This window comes from Bolinopsis microptera, chromosome 1 (genome assembly GCF_026151205.1).
Source record: "Bolinopsis microptera isolate Bmic1 chromosome 1, MBARI_Bmic_1.0, whole genome shotgun sequence".
Lineage (NCBI taxonomy): Eukaryota > Metazoa > Ctenophora > Tentaculata > Lobata > Bolinopsidae > Bolinopsis > Bolinopsis microptera.
Genome location: NC_087072.1, coordinates 1,307,896 through 1,329,192, shown reverse-complemented (window position 1 = coordinate 1,329,192; position 21,297 = coordinate 1,307,896). Strand labels below are relative to the sequence as shown.

At 36.1% G+C, this 21,297-nt stretch overlaps 3 protein-coding genes across 3 annotated transcripts in view; all 3 read left to right on the top strand.

Annotated features, from left to right (window-relative positions):
* The window catches only part of LOC134817536 (ubiquinone biosynthesis protein COQ9, mitochondrial-like), a 91,937-nt gene extending 85,761 nt beyond the window's left edge, over positions 1–6,176 (top strand). The window contains exon 2 of the mRNA XM_063826696.1: positions 4,995–6,176. Within this exon, the coding sequence (XP_063682766.1) occupies positions 5,011–5,808 (798 nt within the window). The 5' untranslated portion in view covers positions 4,995–5,010 and the 3' untranslated portion in view covers positions 5,809–6,176. The remainder of the gene's footprint in view (positions 1–4,994) is intronic.
* Positions 1–13,762, top strand: part of LOC134817457 (leukocyte elastase inhibitor-like) — a 99,529-nt gene extending 85,767 nt beyond the window's left edge. Inside the window, exons 2-9 of the mRNA XM_063826599.1 lie at positions 6,421–6,527; positions 6,728–6,876; positions 7,243–7,421; positions 8,623–8,672; positions 8,953–9,159; positions 12,564–12,676; positions 12,974–13,142; positions 13,489–13,762. Coding sequence (XP_063682669.1) covers positions 6,422–6,527; positions 6,728–6,876; positions 7,243–7,421; positions 8,623–8,672; positions 8,953–9,159; positions 12,564–12,676; positions 12,974–13,142; positions 13,489–13,745 — 1,230 coding nt within the window. The 5' untranslated portion in view covers position 6,421 and the 3' untranslated portion in view covers positions 13,746–13,762. The remainder of the gene's footprint in view (positions 1–6,420; positions 6,528–6,727; positions 6,877–7,242; positions 7,422–8,622; positions 8,673–8,952; positions 9,160–12,563; positions 12,677–12,973; positions 13,143–13,488) is intronic.
* Positions 13,763–14,974: 1,212 nt separating this feature from the next.
* Positions 14,975–20,152, top strand: LOC134817447 (uncharacterized). The gene is made up of 9 exons (XM_063826589.1): positions 14,975–15,161; positions 15,373–15,447; positions 15,794–15,955; positions 16,085–16,225; positions 17,333–17,432; positions 18,088–18,290; positions 18,433–18,570; positions 18,663–18,781; positions 18,987–20,152. The coding sequence occupies exons 1-9, from the start codon at positions 14,994–14,996 to the stop codon at positions 19,207–19,209; spliced, it is 1,329 nt and encodes a 442-aa protein (XP_063682659.1). The 5' UTR covers positions 14,975–14,993; the 3' UTR covers positions 19,210–20,152.
* Positions 20,153–21,297: the final 1,145 nt, after the last annotated feature.

The window sequence follows — 21,297 nt, the reverse complement described above, 5'->3', positions numbered from 1 at the left end:
AAAAGTCTACACTAAAACATTCTTTGGTTTATATTGTGTACGGGTATATGGCCCCCAGAATATAGGTCGTTTTTTGAGCACTTAGAAACAGGTGTTAAAACTACTTCTAAGCATGTTTAGGGCTGTAAATATGTACATAATAACCCTTTAAATGTTTCTTGGGTAGTTGAAAATAATTATTAGGTTTTTAAGTGTACTTTTTTTTCACCTGTAAAAATACCATTTTTTAACAGGGCCCCCAGAATATAGGTCCAAACATCTGTTCCTAAGTTGTTCTAAAATTGTCACAGACAGTTATATGCAGTCAGAATATGTTGCTGAGACTGTATTGATGATGCCAATGGCTCCAGATACTAAATTGAAAAGGTTTAGAGTATACTTAATAGCAAAAAATCAAAAACTACGGCCCCCAGAATATAGGTATGCAAAAATCGTCCTCAAATACTCCACCTTCATACATTTTGATGATGCCATCTCTTCAGCATATGTTCTTTAACTGTTTCTCATCACTACCCCACATTCCTTAATGCTCAGGGTGACAGAGAAAATGCAGAATCTTGGTCGCTATTTTTTTTTAAAAACCTATATTCTGGGGGCCATATACCCGTAATGAGTAAAATCTTTAATTTTACTTGTTAAAAAGCTTTCATGCACTCATTTAGTAGGGATCTTAACTAAATACTTAAATAAGATTGAAGGAGTGTCCCTAGATATGATTGAGGGGGGCTGTTTTTATCTGTATCAATACAATGTGCACCTCAATGACTGTAAATCAGACATTTTTGGCCGCCAAATTTTTTTAAAGGCCTAACTCAAAATTCTGTCCCAAAACTTAAGGTCATGAGACAATTCTACGTTGATTCTGAAAATTTCATGTGAAAATATTGAAACCCTATTGAGTTCTATTGTTTTGAGCGAAGTCAGTTTGAGATATGGGCGATTTTGTTCATTTTTTGCGATTATTTGAACACAGAATCCACAGTTAGGTAGATATTGAGCTGATAATCATAGAGAATGTGTAATATATGCTTACCTTCCATATAAAGTTGGTTTCATTCAAAAATATTGATATTAGACCAATTTATGGACCAAAATCGATCAAATTTGGTGCGTATGCCCAAATATGGGCATATGGTTTTTGTTTTTATCCCATAACTCGGCCAATTTTTATCCAATTTTGATAAAACTTGATATGTGGGTTCAGGAGACTAGTAGCTACAAGTAGAGCATCCCAAAGCATGGTTTTGGGCATGTTCAGGGTTTTTGACCAACCTATATTCTGGGGGTCGTATAGACCTATATTCTGGGGGCCCGTAAAATTGTGGTGGCCATAACTTTTTTCCAAATTGTCAGTTTGCAGATGTCTCGATGAAAAGATAGCTTAAAATAATACTTATACTCATACCAGTAGTCTTAATGGCATGTGTTGGACAGATTTTTGTCATGACAATTTTTCGCGATATTTACCCCTCTAGAAAATGACAACATCGTTTAAATCTTTCGCTGTCATGACCAAATATACCAAAATACCTCATGTAGGTCCAAAATTTTTATCCAGAAACATAAGTTACATGTTTTACTCCAACCTAGCAGTAACAGATCCCATTAGTATCGCTTATCTTGGTTAGAACTGTATCCACTAACATGACCTATATTTTGGGGGCCACCTATATTCTGGGGGCCATATACCCGTAGTTCAAGGATATAAAATGCAGCTTCAAGCTTTCAAGGTCGATATTGGAGAGCTGGCGAAAGATTATGGCCTTTGTATCAATGGTTATAATAATCTATAAATATCTTAAACTATACAGTGCTAATTAAAATTTCTTTAAACTTCATTCTCAAATTAGATTTTTTAAATTCAAAAGTAAATATACAATAATTTTATTAAAACTTTCTCACACATACTTTACTCACAGGACAAGACTTGGAAAACAGTAGCCTAGGGTAATTTTAATTGAGATGTGTGTGACCAGCCAGTTATAATGTTTGGGAAATAAGATTTGCGCAGTCAAAATCTTTGACAGTCCAATCAAGCAGGGCGTGATTATGTTGATTCGTTAATAGCGCACGTTTTAGCTTACCTCGCAAGCACATTACACTAGTAGTAAAGTCAGTCATTCTGAATTTTGGGGTTAAAATGTTAAAAATTTTGGTTGATCTAGTGTTGTGATTGTCAGGTGGGTCTGCCTGACAGATTAGAAGGCAGGGTTTCCTCGAGGAACACGTGTAACCTTCATGTAAGGATATTGGAGCACGGAATTTCATTATCTTGTAGAGCTCGAGGTAACTGTGGTATGTATAGAGATTTTGTATAGCTAGAATATTATTATGCTTAAATATCGGTTTGGTGTGCTCTTTTATGAAAAATTTTTGGTCAAGTTTCTGGTGTCCTATAGGCCTAGTACGTGCACAAGTCTTAAACTTATCAAGGTACGTCAGCCTGTCACCAAATAGTACTCTGAGACAGTACTTCTGAGCAGTAAATAATGAGCTTATACGTTGTTTCGCTGCCCCACCCCATACAGATATACAGTAGGAAAGATGTGATTCGAACAGGGTATAATATAATTGTTGGTGTAGAAATTCTGGAAGGGAGCAGCGAAGTCTACATAAAGTGGATGTGGAATGATTTAGAGTTCGCTTAAGTGCTTTGATGTGATCTTCCCATGATAGGTTCTCGTCAATTATAACACCCAGAAATTTTGCGGATGAAACCTTTTTGATTGGAAAGTTGTCTATAGTACTAGTAATGTATAGTATTTTGTAATAAGCCCAACTTGAATGTGGCACGCGTAGTCTACTGATGTTTCAATATTATTATTATAAGGTGAGCTGATTAGAGCTTATATTAATAGTTATAGTGAAATGGAAATCTAGCGTCCGCCAAAACGAAACAACGGGCGCAATTCTTGTTATGATATGATATGTTTTGATTGTTATTAAAAAATACCAAAATTTAAATTTGTTTTCCTAAATTTGTTTTCCCTGGAAGATTGCTGCTTTGAGACTCACTTAATTGTGCATCCATTTAATAGCCGCCATAAATTTGATCAAATAAATGTCTATTTTGACCTTTTCACTAATTTATTTGATTGTTTTGTTGTTTGTATATATAAAGGTTAATGGTTTCAAACCTGTAAATATTGTGTTTCACAAAATTACTGTGTTTATTACACATTGTGGTTCTATTAAACCACTTTTGGGTCTAAGCGAGTTGAGATAATCAAATGTGAATGGAGTTGGGTTAAAAACATATAAGTGATACGATAGTTTATCTTGTAGAAGCTTTCATTAAACATGTGTTAATCGTCGTCAGCTGAAGGTGATGTGGTGGACAATGCTTATATGTGATGTAGTGGTGTAAAGGATGGAGGGTGGGGGTGTTGTGGGTGGGAAATTCAAAATTACAGTACAACGTCAATAAAAAATCAAAGGGTATGGCTTCTGAGTATTTTTGGGTTCAATTTCTGCTGTCAGCACATCTTACCCTGACTTTTCACCCTGACTACAGAGTAGCAGACCTCATTGCAAGAAAAAGGAAGGAGAGGTACTGCAATGTAGTGAGACACGTGAGAACTAGGATAAGATTTGCAATGTTGAGAACAACTCTTATTGCTCTACGAGGGTACCGAGGAAAGAAGGTGGACACCAAACGTGAGATTCAGCTATCAGAAGTTTCATACAATCTCATCCCTGCCCCTATAATGGAGTAGATCATGTGTTTTGTTAAAATGTTTTTTGAAAAAATTATTGGTAGCAATGAATTGTGCTCTGCCAATTGCAACAATTAAAATTTGATTGTGCTCTGCCAATTGCATCACTTGATTTAATTGAATGTATATATACTGTTTCACCGGATGTACTGCATTGTTAATGTTAATTAAGTTAAGTTGTAAGATGCTTACTTTTGGATTAAATTAAAAGGTCTTTCTGGCAAGCCAGGAGGATCCGACCCGTGATAAACATAGGCGAAGGGGTCAAAGACTCTGTGGGTCTCGGTCTGTACAATTTGAGTCGATTAAATCGTCAAATCGTCGTTTGAATGTTTAAAATTGGTTGAAAAACTTAACTTAAGTTCTAGAAAAATTGTGCCACATGCTCTATTGTGCTGTTACCCAGGGACTTGGTTGTATCAGGATTCTTGATGTTCTGAGTAATGGATTTGGTTAATTACCTTCATTCATTTTAAGTCCCACTGTAGCAGCAACCCTTTGTACCTCTTGCATCAGTGTCTCTGCCTCCTTTACAGTATCCGCTACCAGAGCAATGTCATCCGCAAAATCAGTGTCAGATATCTTTTCTGCCCTGACTCTCCTCCTCCTATAGGGCTTGATGGTAAAACTTATTTCACCACATTTTGGTGTCATCTTAACAGACCTGAAACATAGTTCTAGTTGGTAACTGATATTTCAGTGACCAACTAGTTACTGAATGAAAGATTCAAGGTTTTGTTATTTTTCTCACATAAAAGACATACTGGATGTTGCCTAAAGGTATCCAACAACTATTAGAATTAGGATTAGAATTAAATTTACACAGCAATACAATAAGAATAAAAATAATTTAAAGAAGCTTCAAACTGCTGTGCAGGACATTTAAGTCAGCCCTGCATGAGGTTCTGTAATGCGCAGGGCACCTTCAAGCTTAAAATATTTACCTTAATGAGGCAGTCAACCAACGCGCGGCTTTATTTTTATGATATGATATGTTTTGATTGTTATTAATAAATACCAAAATTTAAATTTGTTTTCCTAATTTGTTTTCATAAAAACTGTTAGAAGAATACCCTTCTAAGCCTTAAGGACATAAAATCAAAACACATAGTATGTAATAAGTTATAAGTTAATGAATATGGTACAATAAGATGTATTGACCTGCATTTTGCAATTCATGCATACTGTTTAATTGTGAAATTCTGGTTACAGATAAATTCTATTTTCAGTTTATTTGAATTGATTTACTTATAATCCTCTGTTAGGAATGTTTGGTACGCAATGGTTGCTGAGGATGAAAAGCTGCCAAGTCTGTACCTCACAGCATCTTCCAAGATTGGTACGGAATTACTCATCACTTAACAAAAATATTAAGAGTCAAAACTGTTCATCAAAGAGTGTGATTCGCTCAGTTCAAACCCACAATTCAGAAAAAGGAGAAGATGTAAAATATGATATCCTTGAGGCCTCTCTGAAGCATGTTAAAAATCATGGATGGTCAGACACATCATTGAAACTGGGTATAGCAGATATGGGACTCTCCGAAGCGTGCAACTCCATGTTTAATCTTGGAGGTGTAGAAATAGCCTTGCATTATGATAAAACATTAAATGAGGAGCTTGAGGATATGATGGCCCAACAGCAAGATGATCGAATTCCTGGAAGTGAACCACCCCCAATTGCCCATTTCTTAAAAGATGCCATTAAAACTAGGCTTGAATTGCAGCTTCCCTATTATGATCGTTGGGCAGAAGCTCTGGCACTTGTTGTTGATCCTAAGGTAATTCCAAGGGCTTCAGAACAATATGCCCGTTTCATTGATGACATCTGGTTTTATGCTGGAGATAAATCTACTGACATAAACTGGTACACTCGTAGAGCCACTGTTGCTGCTGTTTACAGTATGACAGAACTTTTCATGATACAAGACGAAAGTCCTGATTTTACTGAGACGTGGGCATTCCTAGATAGAAGACTAGCAGATTTGGAGAAAATGGGAGAAAATCGTCTGGAACTTGAAAAAGAGTTAAGCAATGTCGGTGATATCACCAAAGCAGCTTTTATCATTGCAAGAAATATGCTTGGTCGATAAATAGTCTAAGATTCCTCAGAATTTGTAGTCATATTAAACTCTTTGTTATGTCAATCGAATGTGCGTGTGCGTAACACCTAGTTGAACATGGAAATATTCAGATCCTGGTTAAATGCAAATTTGTATCGTATGTCGTATGATAAGGTATTTTTTGGAAACGAAGAAATGATTTTGTTAAATTATTAATTTATGACCCTCTTAATGATTTATAAGATTTTTAATGTGATGAAATATGTGAACTTTTTCTATTGGTACAATTATTTGCATTGCTGGCACATAGAAAATATAGCATTCTAAAATTGAGCACACAACTCTAATAATTACAGTTTCCGACATATTTTGTAGCAAATTCTTGTGTCAGGTCAAGAGTGTGTCAAATTCCTCATCTAAGTAAATATGCACAGCAATTATTCTGAGCACTTCTAAATCATATGAAATATAATATATTATACCAATACATTTTCACTTAAAAGTGGAGTAGAAAAATAGTTTTGTTAAAAGCTATAATACAGTATGTATACCCTCTTTTCAGATCTTATGATTGTCAGTTTAAAGGTTCTAGAACCATCACTAAAATTACATTTACTAATAAATCGATTATCTTTCAGGTAGCATGTTATATTTCCTGTTTCTGTTCCAGCTGATTCCCCCCACCAACTCAATCACTAGTGGAATAAACAACGCTGGATTGAGACTTTTTCATAACGTACTTGAGGAAGGTTTTATTCAACCCAAATCTCTAAAATCTAATCAATTTTAATCAATGATCTGTTTACTGTACTACTTATATTTGTATCGTAGCATTGCTTTCTTGTCGACTTTTGCTCGGATCAGATTCCAAATTTCGTAAATAAATCACATTCTTAAACTGACAAATGAACTACTGAATTAAATTAAGCATTAATTGTTTGTGTTACAGGAGAAGTTAATGCAGTGTTCTCCCCGTACTGTGTAGGAAGCGGTTTACACTCCCTACTAGCGGGAGCTGGAGGGAGCACTCACTCCCAAATATCACAGTTACTCCACCCTCCTCATCTCCCCCATCTCCAGCTGCAAAAGATTAACTCTGTTAGCTTTTTTAAACTGCTCATTATAATTTACGTTTTCATACTGTCATCGTTTAGATTACAATCACCGTAATGTGTAATAGTGCTGTCAGCTGTAATAACACTGCTTAACACTCATTACTTAGTACAGTATTGTGTGTAATAGTGCTGAATTGAAGTGATCAAAAGTAGCAATATTAAATATACTAATAAATATTGTATAAGACTTTTTATTATGATATTTCTTGCACGACAGGATCCATCCAATATTTGATGTGTTGGTCTTTACGTTGCACGATTTGTAGTCTATACTACTACTACTACTACTGTCGTTTATTAAGTCATTAGCTTCCTTTTAGTAGTGTCAGTGAGATGACAATGTTTTCAGGGTTTGATAAGGTCCACAGAGAACTGTGTACTGAGAATAACGAACAAGATATTCCATCATCACAAGACCAAGCTAGCAGATGACTTTGAGAATGTTTCAAAGCAACATTTGGATTATGCGTTGATAGCTGTTAACTTTGAAGACGAAAACCTAAGTCAGATTATTGCTGAATTGAACAGGTATAGTCCGTTATTACTTTAATATGATGCAGCCAATAACTTATGCAATTATATGTGGTAGCTGTTAACTTTGAAGACGAAAACCTAAGTCAGATTATTGCTGAATTGAACAGGTATAGTCCGTTATTACTTTAATATGATGCATCCATTCATCCAATAACTTATGCAATTATTTGTGGTATGTTTATTTGTTTATCGCCCTATGTATAAAAGTTTTAAGTACGAAAAATACCCTGAAGGATTCGGTAGCCAAAATGTTGGTCAACGAAGAGATATATATTATATATAATATATCGAAAAATCCCCAAGTTTAAACATTTCGTATAGTAGTAGGTCGAACCGTATTATATGCGTGTCTCACAGGTAGCTAATATCTTGCAGCTGATTTTTAATACATAATGAGCTTGCTGTCATCTATGTAATAAGTATCCTACCTATGAGAGTCTCAAGATATTATTATTATTCCTCGACACTCGACAGCTTCTCTAAGTATTTGGAACTAATCCAGTTATTAAGGCTATGATACTTTCTAGACTTCTACGAATTATACCGACCATTGTGGGAGAACCATTACAGATCTAACCGTTATAAATCTATTAATAGATCTCTGTAGTAGTGGGTTTGTAGTCCAGTACGGAACTATTTATCCTATATATAATATTGTGTATGTGACCCATGATAGTCTGGACCGTAGTTTTAAGAAATAAGCTATATTATGGAGACATAATAATACAGTGTCGACCTTTGATTAATTCTTGGGTGAGACAGCAACTGTTGCCAGGCAACAGGAAATTAATTTAGCCGTAATAAAGCCCGACAAATTAATTACGAGCTTGGAATTTTCCTCTGTCTGAAATTTGCCAATTTTTAGATTGACAGAAGCAAACAGAGCCTTGGCGTGTAAAATACCTTGTTCAGTATAATCTGCTGTGCGTATTGCTCCCAGAAACACTTGTAGCACATGGTAGCACATGGTAACACATGGTAACACATGGTAGCACATAGTAGCACATGGTAACACATGGTAGCGCTGTTTGAGTGCTAATTTGAAGAACATTATTTGACATTATAGAAGATATTATGTACCTTTCAACATTTGTCCCGGACACCCCCCCCCCCCCCCCCCCCCCCTCAAAGCAACCCTCTCACTTTCTGAATTAATTCCCCACAATCCATTAATGATAAAATCAAAGTTCCTCAGTCAGGTGGAGAAAGAGACGAACGGTAAAATATCTAACCTTCTTTCAAAAGGTAATATTCTGCTTTGAACAGTTGTAATTTAAGTATTGTAAGTTTAATTATTGTAGTGTAAGCTTGATAATATAATATGTAATGAGCTGCTGATATAGTACAATGTAGCTCGTGTAACGTTGATCTTTTACCAGCAATACTAGAGATATAGTATATATAATAGTATAAATATCTGAGTATGATAGTATTAGTAATATAAAGTATGTCTAATACAAAGTGAAAACATATTATGAATCCTAAAAAACGCATTAATTAATAGTATGAACTACAATAATTTCAGATGTGATAACAGAAGAAACAAGGATGGTTCTAGTGAATACTCTTTACTTTAAAGCTGTTTGGAAGTACAAGTTTCCCAAGCACAGGACAACAGACCGAGAGTTCTACCTAGGGGGTCACGTGACAGGGGGCCTCAGTCACGTGACAGGGGGCCTCCGTCACGTGACAGTGCCTACCATGCAGCTCGAGACACATCTCCGATATTTAGGTACCTTAATTAATTGTGGTATATTTTGAAAAGCCAGATATTTGTTTACAGTAACCACGGCTGGTTTATCTTGTTATGTTCTAGATACTAGAGAGTGCTCTAACTTTGACAATCAAAAGTGAGATTTACTGAACTAGTGTACCGTAAATTCTGGGTTTACAGTAGTTACTGTATTAATACATATTATTAAGTTCCAAGCAGCTGCAGCTCAGTAACTGTTATGCACTGTTGATCAGTTTACCATCTTATATTTTATAATTCTTGTAGTTTAGACTTTAGTCAGCCCTGTACCAAGTGTGTACGTGTGTACGTGTGTACGTGTGTACGTGACCTTCAAGAGTGTGCCTGAATTCTTTATGACACTAATTTAAATTGATTAGAGTTAATCGAATGATAATTATCTTACTTCGTCCGAACTTCATTTTTATCTCGACGCTATATTACCGGGCTAGCGACTAATTATCAGAATTGAAACTCTTAAAAACTAACTAATTGTTGAATATTCGTTTCTCTTAACATTGATATCAATCACATTTTTCCGCGCAACTCTGAAAAAAGTGATTTTAGTCAGAATAAAAACAATACCAAACTCCTTTTTCTATAAAATATTATACTGAAATTATAAAAATAATCTTCGCCAAAAAAATGTTAATGATAGTCCACATAAAAAGATAGAGCATAAAATTACGCCGGCCTTAAAATTCATCACTATAAACTATCAAGTGTGATTCATTATTATAATTTGTTAAATAACTTGATTAAGTTATAAAGTTATAAGTTATAACTTATATCTTACATTGACACAACGGCTCCTGGCTCAATAATAGCTCACCAGTTAAGATGCTTGTAAGATAATTATGACTATAAGATCGTTATACAATTATCTCAATTCCTACTTCCCGAAGTTTGAGATTCCTCTATTTACCGGTCTCACATTGTCAACATTGCACAATAGTTTTAGATAAGCTGACGAGCCCATTGATAGACTCACTCCAGTTTTTCTTTTAACACCCCTAACGCACCTAATCTCTCTATGATAGATAGGTTTCCTGGTGTGTTTCTGCGGTGAAGCAGACCTGGCTCGCATCTTTACCTTGCTAGCTGACGGTGTCCAGGTGGTTTTCTTCTTCTTATGTTGGCTCTTTACCTCCGGTACACCCCTGAGTATGGGGTTAGTAGCGACCCTCTCTAGTGGTGCAGCCTCCTCCTTTACTGGATCTGCTTTAATTGCCGGCTCTCCGAAGATGGGAGTGTGACATTTGCTGGCGTAGGCTAGCAACTTCTTTTTCTCGTGGTTAGCCACATAATCACTTGCTGGTAGTTTAGGTTCCTTTTTTACTGCGGCTTCTTTTGGAGCCGGCTCTCCAAATATAGGAGTGTGGCATTTGCTGGCGTATGCTAGCAACTTAGATTTCTCTTTGGTGGCTACGTACTCGCCCTTTCCTGCTATCCACATCGGATATTTCACCTGATACTCTGACTCCATCGTGCTACACAACTGTAGAATTAGGTTATAATTACATAATTCCACATTTCTTTTTAAAAATGGTAACATATTCAGATTTAAAATATCTAAAGAAAGCGAAAATATCAAGCAGTATATATCCGGATTCATAATTTGTTTGTTGTCACCTTTTAAACATTTTAAAAAGGTAATCGAGTTAATCTAAAATCTTAGTGTAAATACCGAACATTTCATCAAGTTTACGACAAATTACCATTCACAAGAAAAAACTGACTTGACTACCAATGCTAAAAATGCAAGAAGAATGAAAAACACTGTGTGGGAGTTAAGAAATTGTTGAGTAACGCAATCAACACAAATAACAGGTAATAAGCGACCACTTAGCGGCAATTTTTCTGTGCTTCTCGCACTTGCATACTTGATATTTTGTTTTAAAACATGTGCGTCGAGCCGAGCAACATGATGCAGTATTGTACAAGTGCTCTCTCGTACATCCTCACTACAATCTACATCATATCATTGTAATATATTAATGTACGCATTGTGTGTTGGGCTGAACACAAAAATTCGAGACTGGGAGAAATCCTGAGAATTCCTATTCATATTATATTGATATATTAATATGTGTATATAATATTATGTGCTTGGTACGCCTTTTAGCACTTTTTTAGCCAGTTTTGTGTCACTATAATAAAGAAAGGCACGATTGGAAATAATTCAATCCCATTTTACTAATCAGACACAAAACAGACTTATGCTTTCTCTCATTCAGCAGAGGGGTACTGCAGTTCATTATATTTATCCCATTTATGAGGATCTTTTCATCCAGCCAATGCGTTCCTCCAATTACATTTAGAGATTATAATTGTAATTTAAGTCTTTTGTTTGTTTATTTTTGGGTGAGGTAGTATAGAATAGTTATACAATATTTTCCAACTAGCAGGAACCCGTGATTCTCTAAAAGTCTAAAGTGGTGTCAAGAAGTCAGGAGACGTTAAGAAATTAGCCAATTTTATTTATTTAATTTCTGATTTTGACACCTTGGGATCCATTTTTTGGGACCTAACTTATTTATTCCTTGGCCAATTTTTTATTTCTTTATACTGACCAAAAGGCCATAAAAGCATTCGACCCAGCCAAAAAACGTTTCAAAAGTATATCTTTTACGGTTTTTGCGGAAAGTCGTGTTAAAGTTGATGCCGTGGTGTCAGTAAAATGGTTCGGATAATATATATATATATTATACATATATAATATATAATATTAAATTCACTATTGTGACGGTACATTAGAACTAGACAGAAACAAAGTGTGAAGGGCTTGAACAGAACCCCTCGGTTATATCGTCTCGCTTTATAAAGCGAGATATATATAAATATATATATAAAGCGAGAATTGTTATCTTACTATATATCTCTAAATGTTATCTTACTATATATAGTAAGATAACATTTAGAGAAATTTATAAGTTGTAATTTAAGTCTTTTGTTTGTTTACTTTTGTGTGAGGTAGTACGGTATAATAGTGTAAGCAGTAGTTTTAGATAAGTTCAGTTTGGCGTTAGATAAGGGCGGTAGTGGTAGTGGAGTTTCTTTGGTTATCGGATAGTTAGGATTGAGCATAGTTTAACAGTAATGTTTTGTCTATGGCATCTGCGAACTTTTGTTAATAAGATATATTTTGGTGTCCTTAGTTTTGTTTTGGTTTAAGAGATTGATGTTTGGGTTATAGTATTACTGTATTAGTCACGTGATTTGTAAATTGAGTATAGCAAATTTTAGTTTTCGGCAGGCTTTGTTCGTGGAGTGTGCAACCATCATATGGCAGTTTCATAAATAGTCTATCTCAGAACACCAAACTAATTGATCCGAACCTACTAAAGTAACAGTGAAGTAGTGAGGGGGTTGTCCGTTCTCACAATAGTTATACAATATTTCAGAAACTGAAGAATTTCAAAGTGCTGCGCTACAATTTCTAGACAGTGAAGTGGAAATGGTTCTGTACAAACCGAAACATGGTCTGAAGGCTCTCTTAACTAGTCTCCTTAACCACGTGAGATTTGGGATAGTTGTTGTATATGGAGGGGGGCCGGGGGGGGGGGGGGGGGGGGGGGGGGGGGGGGGGGGTGTGACATGTCCGGACATTGGCGGACGTGCCACCCCCTATCTATGTGTGAGCGTGGGTTCAGTATATAAAATACAAGGTTACAAATTGCCAAAACGTCCGTTTATCAATGCAATATTTACTTCATTTGTCCTACGTACATTTATACTAGTAGCTAGTATGAATGTAGTTCAAATAACAAAATAATAATATAATAATATAATAATATAATATTGTCTTTCTCAGGAAGAATTGGAAAGTTCTTACCAGGAGATGTCTTATGAACTGGTGGAGCTAAACTTACCAAAGTTCCTTGTAAAGAGTAAATATTCTCTAAAAGAACAGCTTGTAACCCTGGGGCTAAGTCATCTGTTTGATGATAGACTCGCTGACTTCTCAAAGATGACCTCAACGGGTAAAGATTGTTTATTATAATTATATTTAATTTAACTGTTTAAATGTGACCTCTTGACGTTATGTTTTTACTTCGCCTGACTGTGAGGTTGTTCTCGATATATCTATGTATATTATATATAATATTGTATTATACGTAATACTTATTTGCATATAATTACGTTTAACTACTGTCCTAATGTTCTATCGTGCCTGAAATTTTCGTAATTTACTACGGGTCCGCAAACATAAAACTATTTATTAAACAAAAATTTGTAGTTTCAACAACAAATTAATTTTACAAAAATATAAAAGTTGTTTCCCCCAGGTAAAAGAGAATTAACACTAAGTAAAGTTGTTTCCCCCAGGTAAAAGAGAATTAACACTAAGTGAAGTACTCCACAACACCTTTATATCAGTTGATGAAGATGGATGTGAAGCTGCCAGCGCCACTGCCAGCGTCATGCGCTTGACCCGCTCCGCCCCTATCGGTCCAGAGCCTATTAAACTTCACTTGAATGTACCGTTTTTATATACACTTCGTGATAGGGCTAGTGGGGTTATATTGTTTGTGGGAACTCAGAGTACCTTTAGTGGTCCCGTTATGGATAGATCGGAACTGTGAAACTACGATTAAAGGAATGTTTAAACTTTGTATTCATTTTTAATTGGGGTAAATATTTAAGAATTTTATTTTAGCTGCCGTGTTGCGATGTTTCGGAAGATACTGTTGGTATTAATTTTATTGAAATTGCTATTCTGTTTATATTCATTATTAAGTTATGCGTTTTCTACCCGGATCTTGATTATTCTGAAGAGTGTAATATCATAATAATATGTAAATTTATGAAATTTCAAACATCTAACAATGAAAATAGTTTTCCTCGGACTATAATCTTCCCTGTAATTCGGATAATGATCGCCAGCCAAAAGGAATTGCGAAAGTTCAGAAATATCTTTTTTGTACTAGATACAGAATGTTTGTGTGCTTTCCATCCCTACTTGAATATGTGAACTAAAGTTCTAAAATAAAGATGGCCGTAATATTCTAAATTTAATATACTTTGTGATTGATGATCGCGTTAATCTACCTAAAGTATTTAAAGTTGACATGTGTCTTTAGCCCTCAAGCGTTGTCAGGTCTATGGAGAGTAGTAGTAGTAAGTAGGGGTCGTTCACATATTACGTAATCAATATTTTGGCAATTTTTACCCCCCCCCCCCCTCCGGCCCTCCGTAGTCAACCATAATCAAGACCGAACCCCCCCCCCCCCCCTATATTACGTAATCAAGGTTTGACCCAACCCCCCCCCCCCCCCCCCCCCCCCGTAATCAAGACCCAACCCCCCTCCTATATTACGTAATCAAGATTAGACAATGAAATAATCGCAAAGCACTTACTAAACGAAAATTGGTTTAAAAACGAAAATTTTGATTACATAATTAACGAAAATTGTCCAATTGTCATTTCGAAAATCGGTAAAAAATTAAAATGTTGATTACGTAATCAATGACCAAACCCCCCACCCCCCCCCCCCCCCCCCGTAATCAACCGTAAGCATTTGAAAACCCCCCCCCCCTCGCTCGGCTGATTACGTAATATGTGAACGACCCCTTAGTAAGAGAGAATGTGGTCACGTCACTAAGAACAGAGCTCCTAATTTAGCGATATTTTCATAGCTACGCCCCTGAGATGCCACTTTGGCTCTTTGTATGGGTTGTTATGGTTATTTGATAATAATAGTTATTAAATAGTTATATTTGCATTGATAATAATGATGATTTATTAAAACCTCTGGAGATGTGTGAAGCATTCCGTAACAAAATCATAACATTAACTTTTTGCAAAAGAATATGGTTGTACAGATGGTGACATGACTCTTCTTGCTCTTTTTACTGTCATCCTCGGTCAAATTCACTGCCTCGTCATCAACCAACGTAATGTAAAGCTCAAGCCTGACAAGCAGATAGTCGAGTATAAAATCAACAAACGAGCCTTTGGTTTTCAAGCTCAAGCAACTATCAATGTAACGGTCACTTGTGTAAGTTGGGGTTTCTTCTTTTGTTTACTTTGTGGTGATTGAACGTGTTTTATCCCTGGTAAACAGTGAACTTCCTGGAGCGAAGAGTTTTTACACGATTACAGCAGACAATTTAGATTTTTACAATGACCGAAAATGTCTGAATTTTTTATGAAATAAGAAATGTTTGTTAAGGAATAACAGATGTATAAATTTAACTTATTTTTTGCAGGAAGAAGATTTAAGGAATTCTAGTACTGAAGGCAAAAGTTTGGTACTCTACAGGTGCCCTACTAGTGTACATGAAGTAAGTTCGGTACAGTACGCATACATTTTTGTAGGTTTGTTTGTTTTTTAGTCAGTTAGCAGCAGCGTGAAATGTAACTGCTTTTATATATTATATTATGTTGAACCTCAACAATATGTCTCTTTTTTTACCCTGTTTTTTTTATTGGCCGTGATAAAGTATATAATTTAAAACCAATAAAATTTAGTCTTGACCATAATTTCTAACACTAGACTGATTTGAACCTGTCACCATTTACCAGCCCATTACTATACGTGTTTTATATTAACTAAATTATTCGCATATTTAACTAAATTATTCGCATATTTAACTAAATTACTCGCATATTTAACTAAATTACTTGCAGCTGGAAGCAGTGCACTACTCCACAAACTGCCCCAAGGTGATTGGATGGTCACGATCTTCAAAAACTATCAGTTTCTATGATGTAGTTGCAAACGATGAGTTTTCCACGTTGATCCTCAAAGAACAGGAATACGAAAGGACCCCGTCTGTTAAGATTTGCTCGGTTGGTAACAGTGGGGGGGGGGGCGTAACACTGTTTATTCTTTTCTTGTTCTAGAAGCTTGTTTATACCTGACTCGGATACTTGAAACATTTTGCGGTTACCATGGTAATATTTACATTTCTACCACAGGTACAAGCTACCCTCTTAAACCGTGGTGGGAGCCATCTCAGTACCGACCAAATACCCATCCCCACTAACTACATAGTTACTTTAGTGGTTTGGATGGTCCTGTCTTTTCTCTGGCTTGTTAACTCACTCTGCTTTAGAAGGGTTAGTTCCAGTTGTTATTGAATGGTAAATCTCACACGTCCCTATCACATAGGATTCGGTCTTAAAATAACGTAAATTGTACATTGTGGACGAATGGGACAATCATTGATTTGTAAATATTTTATACCACCAATGTTTGTTAGATTATATAGACAATAGTCTGGTAAATCAATGTGTATAAACGCCAATCAAATTGCCTACCTTTGTTTATAGTGAGACGGATTTAGGAAAATACCACCATTCCAAGGAGTATGTTAGTGTAAGTGTTGTTAAGTGTTGTTGTTAAGTGTTGTTGTTAAGTGTTATTGTTAAGTGTTGTTGTTAAGTGTTGTTAAGTGTTGTTGTTAAGTGTTGTTAAGTGTTGTTAAGTGTTGTTAAGTGTAACTGTTAAGTGTTGTTGTTAAGTGTTGTTAAGTGTTGTTGTTAAGTGTTGTTAAGGGGAACGGTAAGTGTTGTTAAGTGTTGTTAAGGGGAACGGTAAGTGTTGTTAAGTGTTGTTGTTAGGGGGAACGGTATACCACCATTCCAAGGAGTATGTTAGTGTAAGTGTTGTTAAGTGTTGTTGTTAAGTGTTGTTGTTAAGTGTTGTTGTTAAGTGTTGTTGTTAAGTGTTGTTGTTAAGTGTTGTTAAGTGTTGTTAAGTGTTGTTGTTAAGTGTTGTTAAATGTTGTTGTTAAGTGTTGTTAAGGGGAACGGTAAGTGTTGTTAAGTGTTGTTAAGGGGAACGGTAAGTGTTGTTAAGTGTTGTTGTTAGGGGGAACGGTAAGGCAGCACGAGGCCTCACTAGGCCTGTGAACACGGTACTTCAATATTACCACGTATCATATAAGTGATATCTGTGAGAGGCATGACACAAGACTTGATGTAATTCAAGACCACATAGTTTTCTTGTGCGTTGGTATGTAAGTTACGTCGGTTAATCGTAAGATGAAAAGACAGGCGAGAGACCGAGAGAGCGTCCTGTATATTACGTACAATGTAGCTTTCTGGCGAGCGTGAAATGCTTAATTTGGTCGCTGCATACTTTGTCACGCGTCCCAAGTTTTAGCGACTGTTAGATTAGAACAGGTAACATGATACCTCTCGTAACAAGTGTTTAAATTTCAGCACTCAAACAATCTGCACAAGCTACTGTCAGCTCTACTCATCATAAAACTCGTTAACTTGATATTGGCTTATATCTTCTGGAAAGAACTGGATGGCAAAGGTATGCGTTTAAATATCCGAGTAAGTGCGTCCTGTCAATATCTCTCGTGAGGTATTATACATGTATCTGTGTTTTCCTATTTCGGGCATCTTGTTTTGATCTGGGAGGCTGAGCAGGTCTACACACATTGAAAGCTGGAACGCGCGATCAAATTATTTTGCATAAATCCGCGCGAACGATATTCTAAAGTGCGCAAGCACGTACACGCGCGCGTTTAATTGCTAAATAATTGCATGCATGTATCCTGTGTATGATTATGGCAGTTCCATTCCCGTCAGGGCACGTTCACACGTCATATTAGCTGATTTTAGTCCCACGAAAGCTTAAGGGTAACTGGCGAACTCTATATAGGACGATTCAACATTTGTAACCTATTTCACACATTTTCAATTCGGTACACTGCTATGCGGTAACTACACTATCCACTGCTTTTGGCGAGAATAGCTGTGCTTTATAGAATGCAGTATGGCACAGATTGAAGGTGCTCACCCTGAAGAAGTTTAAGAGAAATACCGTCAGCCTTCCGATAGCTATTATTAGCTTCCGCGAGTTATCCGATTTTGCCGCTACTATGTCTACTAAGTCTTATACCCGTAATTCCCGCTAGTAAATGGTATTTATCTTTATATAAGTTACTCACTCTTTATTGTTGCAGGTAGATGGTCTCTGCAGATATCGCTGCCTTTTATTCTGTGTACGAGTGTTTTTGAAACTATGATATTCATAGTTCTTATGCTTGCGGGAGAAGGTTGGTGTATAATTTGGGAGAATCCGCGGCTTCTCAAGTACTACCTCGTCCTTTCTACGTCATTCTTCTTCATGGTCATATGTTACAAATATGTTCATAAGTACTTTCAAGTGAGTCTATTTCTATTTACCGAAGGGTCAGTTTCATAGACACATATTTCAAATCTGTGCAGTGCTTTTTTATTTATTTAAAGTGTTCATATTGATTCACGAGGACTGTCAATCTATATCGAACTCATTTAAGTTGTTTCAGGGTTTTGCAATTGTGTTTGCAAGCATGATGATATACATCGCCTTTAAATGTACCACAATATCAATAAACACAGTAAAACGGAACATAATCGCAAGCAATCAGTTTATTGATAATCACAGACTAACCTACAAGTCAGAGGTAACTTTTCTTAATACTTTACTTTTGTTTAATTTACTTTTCTTAGATTGACGGACGGAGGGTAACTCAGTTCCGTCATCATATATTTTCAGATAACATTAAAGAAGCGATTGAATAAAAAGTTAAGAATGTTCAATTATCTTCAAGGGTTGATCATAGGACTGCCGTGTGTGCTCATCGTAGTTGAGTCCGTCGCATCCTTTCTTTTAGTGTAAGTTATGTTATTTTCGATCTCTATCAATTTTTGAAAATGTTAAGCTTTCAAAAGCACACCACTTGATGTCCAATGTCCATATAGGAAGAAATATATTTCAATTTATTTACGTTGACACAAAGGAATGGCTAAATCATCCCAACATTAATTGGCTTCCCAACACCAATCTGAATGAGAAGCTTCTATACCAATCCCCTCGCAGGTATAACGAATGGACGAGAGTGTTACTAAAGGAGATGTTAGAGCTATCTGTGATTGTGTACTGCTGCACTCTCTTCAGACTCCGCAACTTCACCGACTACAACAACATTTCAATAACCACTCCTTATCATAACAATGTGGTCCTTCTCACCCCCTATAGAAATATAGTGTACATATCTAGTGAGAACGATGATAAGATTGGGAGTGAGCCCTCCCAAACGTGACCTATTTAGGGAGCTCCCGCGTGTGGGCCCCAGTGTGGGCTGAACATGTGGACGTGAACCTAAACTATGTGGACGTGAACCTAAACTATGTGAACATGTGGACGTGAACCTAAACTATGTGGACGTGAACCTAAGCTATGTGGACGTGAACCTAAACGAACAGGAATCTGATTATCAGGCTGCCAAGTAATCTGTGTTAGACTGCTCTTCTTTCCTTGCTTCTATTATAATGAGGTCTGGAAACTGACGTTGAAATGTCAGAGATCGAGATTTGCAATAGATGGTCAGTTACCCTTTGTAAGTGTAACTAACATGGAACTCTTTTTTGCGCCACGACTTTATAGCTCGCTGGAATCTTTGAGTATTTACTTGAAAACAAAATGATTGAATGTACATTCTGCCTGAGACTAGAAGCCTACCGTGTCACGTGTGTTGCAGCGTGGCTTTAAAAGATTTCAGCATCAAGACAGCACACTTCCATATCAGCCGCGCTTATAAAGCCATGTACCTACACATATTGCACCTGTGGAGAGATTTACAAGCAGGCATCTTCACGGTTATCAAGCTGATCATGACCATAGGTAGGGATACCACCGTGATAAAGTGGGCTGTAACTTAGTAACCTGGTAACCTAGTAACCTAGTAACCTAGTAACCTAGTAATCTGGTAACATTGTAACCTAGTAACCTGGTAACCTAGTAGCCTGGTAGCCTGGTAACCTGGTAACCTAGTAATCTGGTAACATTGTAACCTAGTAACCTGGTAACCTAGTAACCTAGTAACCTAGTAACCATAGGTAGGGATACCACCGTGATAAAGTGGGCTGGAAACAATGAATTGAATGTTTTGAGTGTATGTTATCGATATATAATATTACAAAGAGTTTTATATTGGCATTGTACAGTGTATATTATAATGATTGTCAGGGAATTTACCGTGTTATGATTTGTGAAACACACACACACACACAAAAAGACAGATTTTGCGAATAGTTCACATTGCTTATCGAATATTAGTTCACGTGATGTCGAACAAATATGCTAATTCAGAGAACTGTCACTTGGCTGCTGGCCAACTGTCACTTGGCTGCTGGCCAATTTGAATTCCACATCTGATTGAGGATTTTCTTACTCATTGACCTCGTACGACTTGAAATTTGTTTTATACCCCTTGAGAAATTAAACACCTTTAATTTTGAGATAATTTTAACTTTTAAGAGGACTCTTTTGATTAATCTATTCTGTAAGTTTAACATATTCTACTGATTTATGAAGACTATCACCCCCCCTTTTGATTAATCTATTCTGTAAGTTTAACATATTCTACTGATTTATGAAGACTATCACCCCCCCTTTTGATTAATCTATTGTGTAAGTTTAACATATTCTACTGATTTATGAAGACTACCACCCCACCCCACTATCACCCCACTCTTTTGATTAATCTATTCTGTAAGTTTAACATATTCTACTGATTTATGAAGACTATCACCCCACCTTTTGATTAATCTATTGTGTAAGTTTAACATATTCTACTGATTTATGAAGACTATCACCCCACTCTTTTGATTAATCTATTCTGTAAGTTTAACATATTCTACTGATTTATGAAGACTATCACCCCACTCTTTTGATTAATCTATTCTGTAAGTTTAACATATTCTACTGATTTATGAAGACTATCACCCCACTCTTTTGATTAATCTATTCTGTAAGTTTAACATATTCTACTGATTTATGAAGACTATCACCCCACCTCTTTTGATTAATCTATTCTGTAAGTTTAACATATTCTACTGATTTATGAAGACTATCACCCCACTCTTTTGATTAATCTATTCTGTAAGTTTAACATATTCTACTGATTTATGAAGACTATCACCCCACCTCTTTTGATTAATCTATTCTGTAAGTTTAACATATTCTACTGATTTATGAAGACTATCACCCCACTCTTTTGATTAATCTATTCTGTAAGTTTAACATATTCTACTGATTTATGAAGACTATCACCCCACTCTTTTGATTAATCTATTCTGTAAGTTTAACATATTCTACTGATTTATGAAGACTATCACCCCACCTCTTT

Bases quoted from the DNA above. Each gene is read 5' to 3' on its own strand.
- LOC134817447 (XM_063826589.1), top strand. From the start codon at position 14,994: ATGACTCTTCTTGCTCTTTTTACTGTCATCCTCGGTCAAATTCACTGC. The intron at 15,162-15,372 runs GTAAGTTGGGGT...TATTTTTTGCAG, and splicing joins TCAATGTAACGGTCACTTGT to GAAGAAGATTTAAGGAATTC. The intron at 18,291-18,432 runs GTGAGTCTATTT...AAGTTGTTTCAG, and splicing joins ATGTTCATAAGTACTTTCAA to GGTTTTGCAATTGTGTTTGC.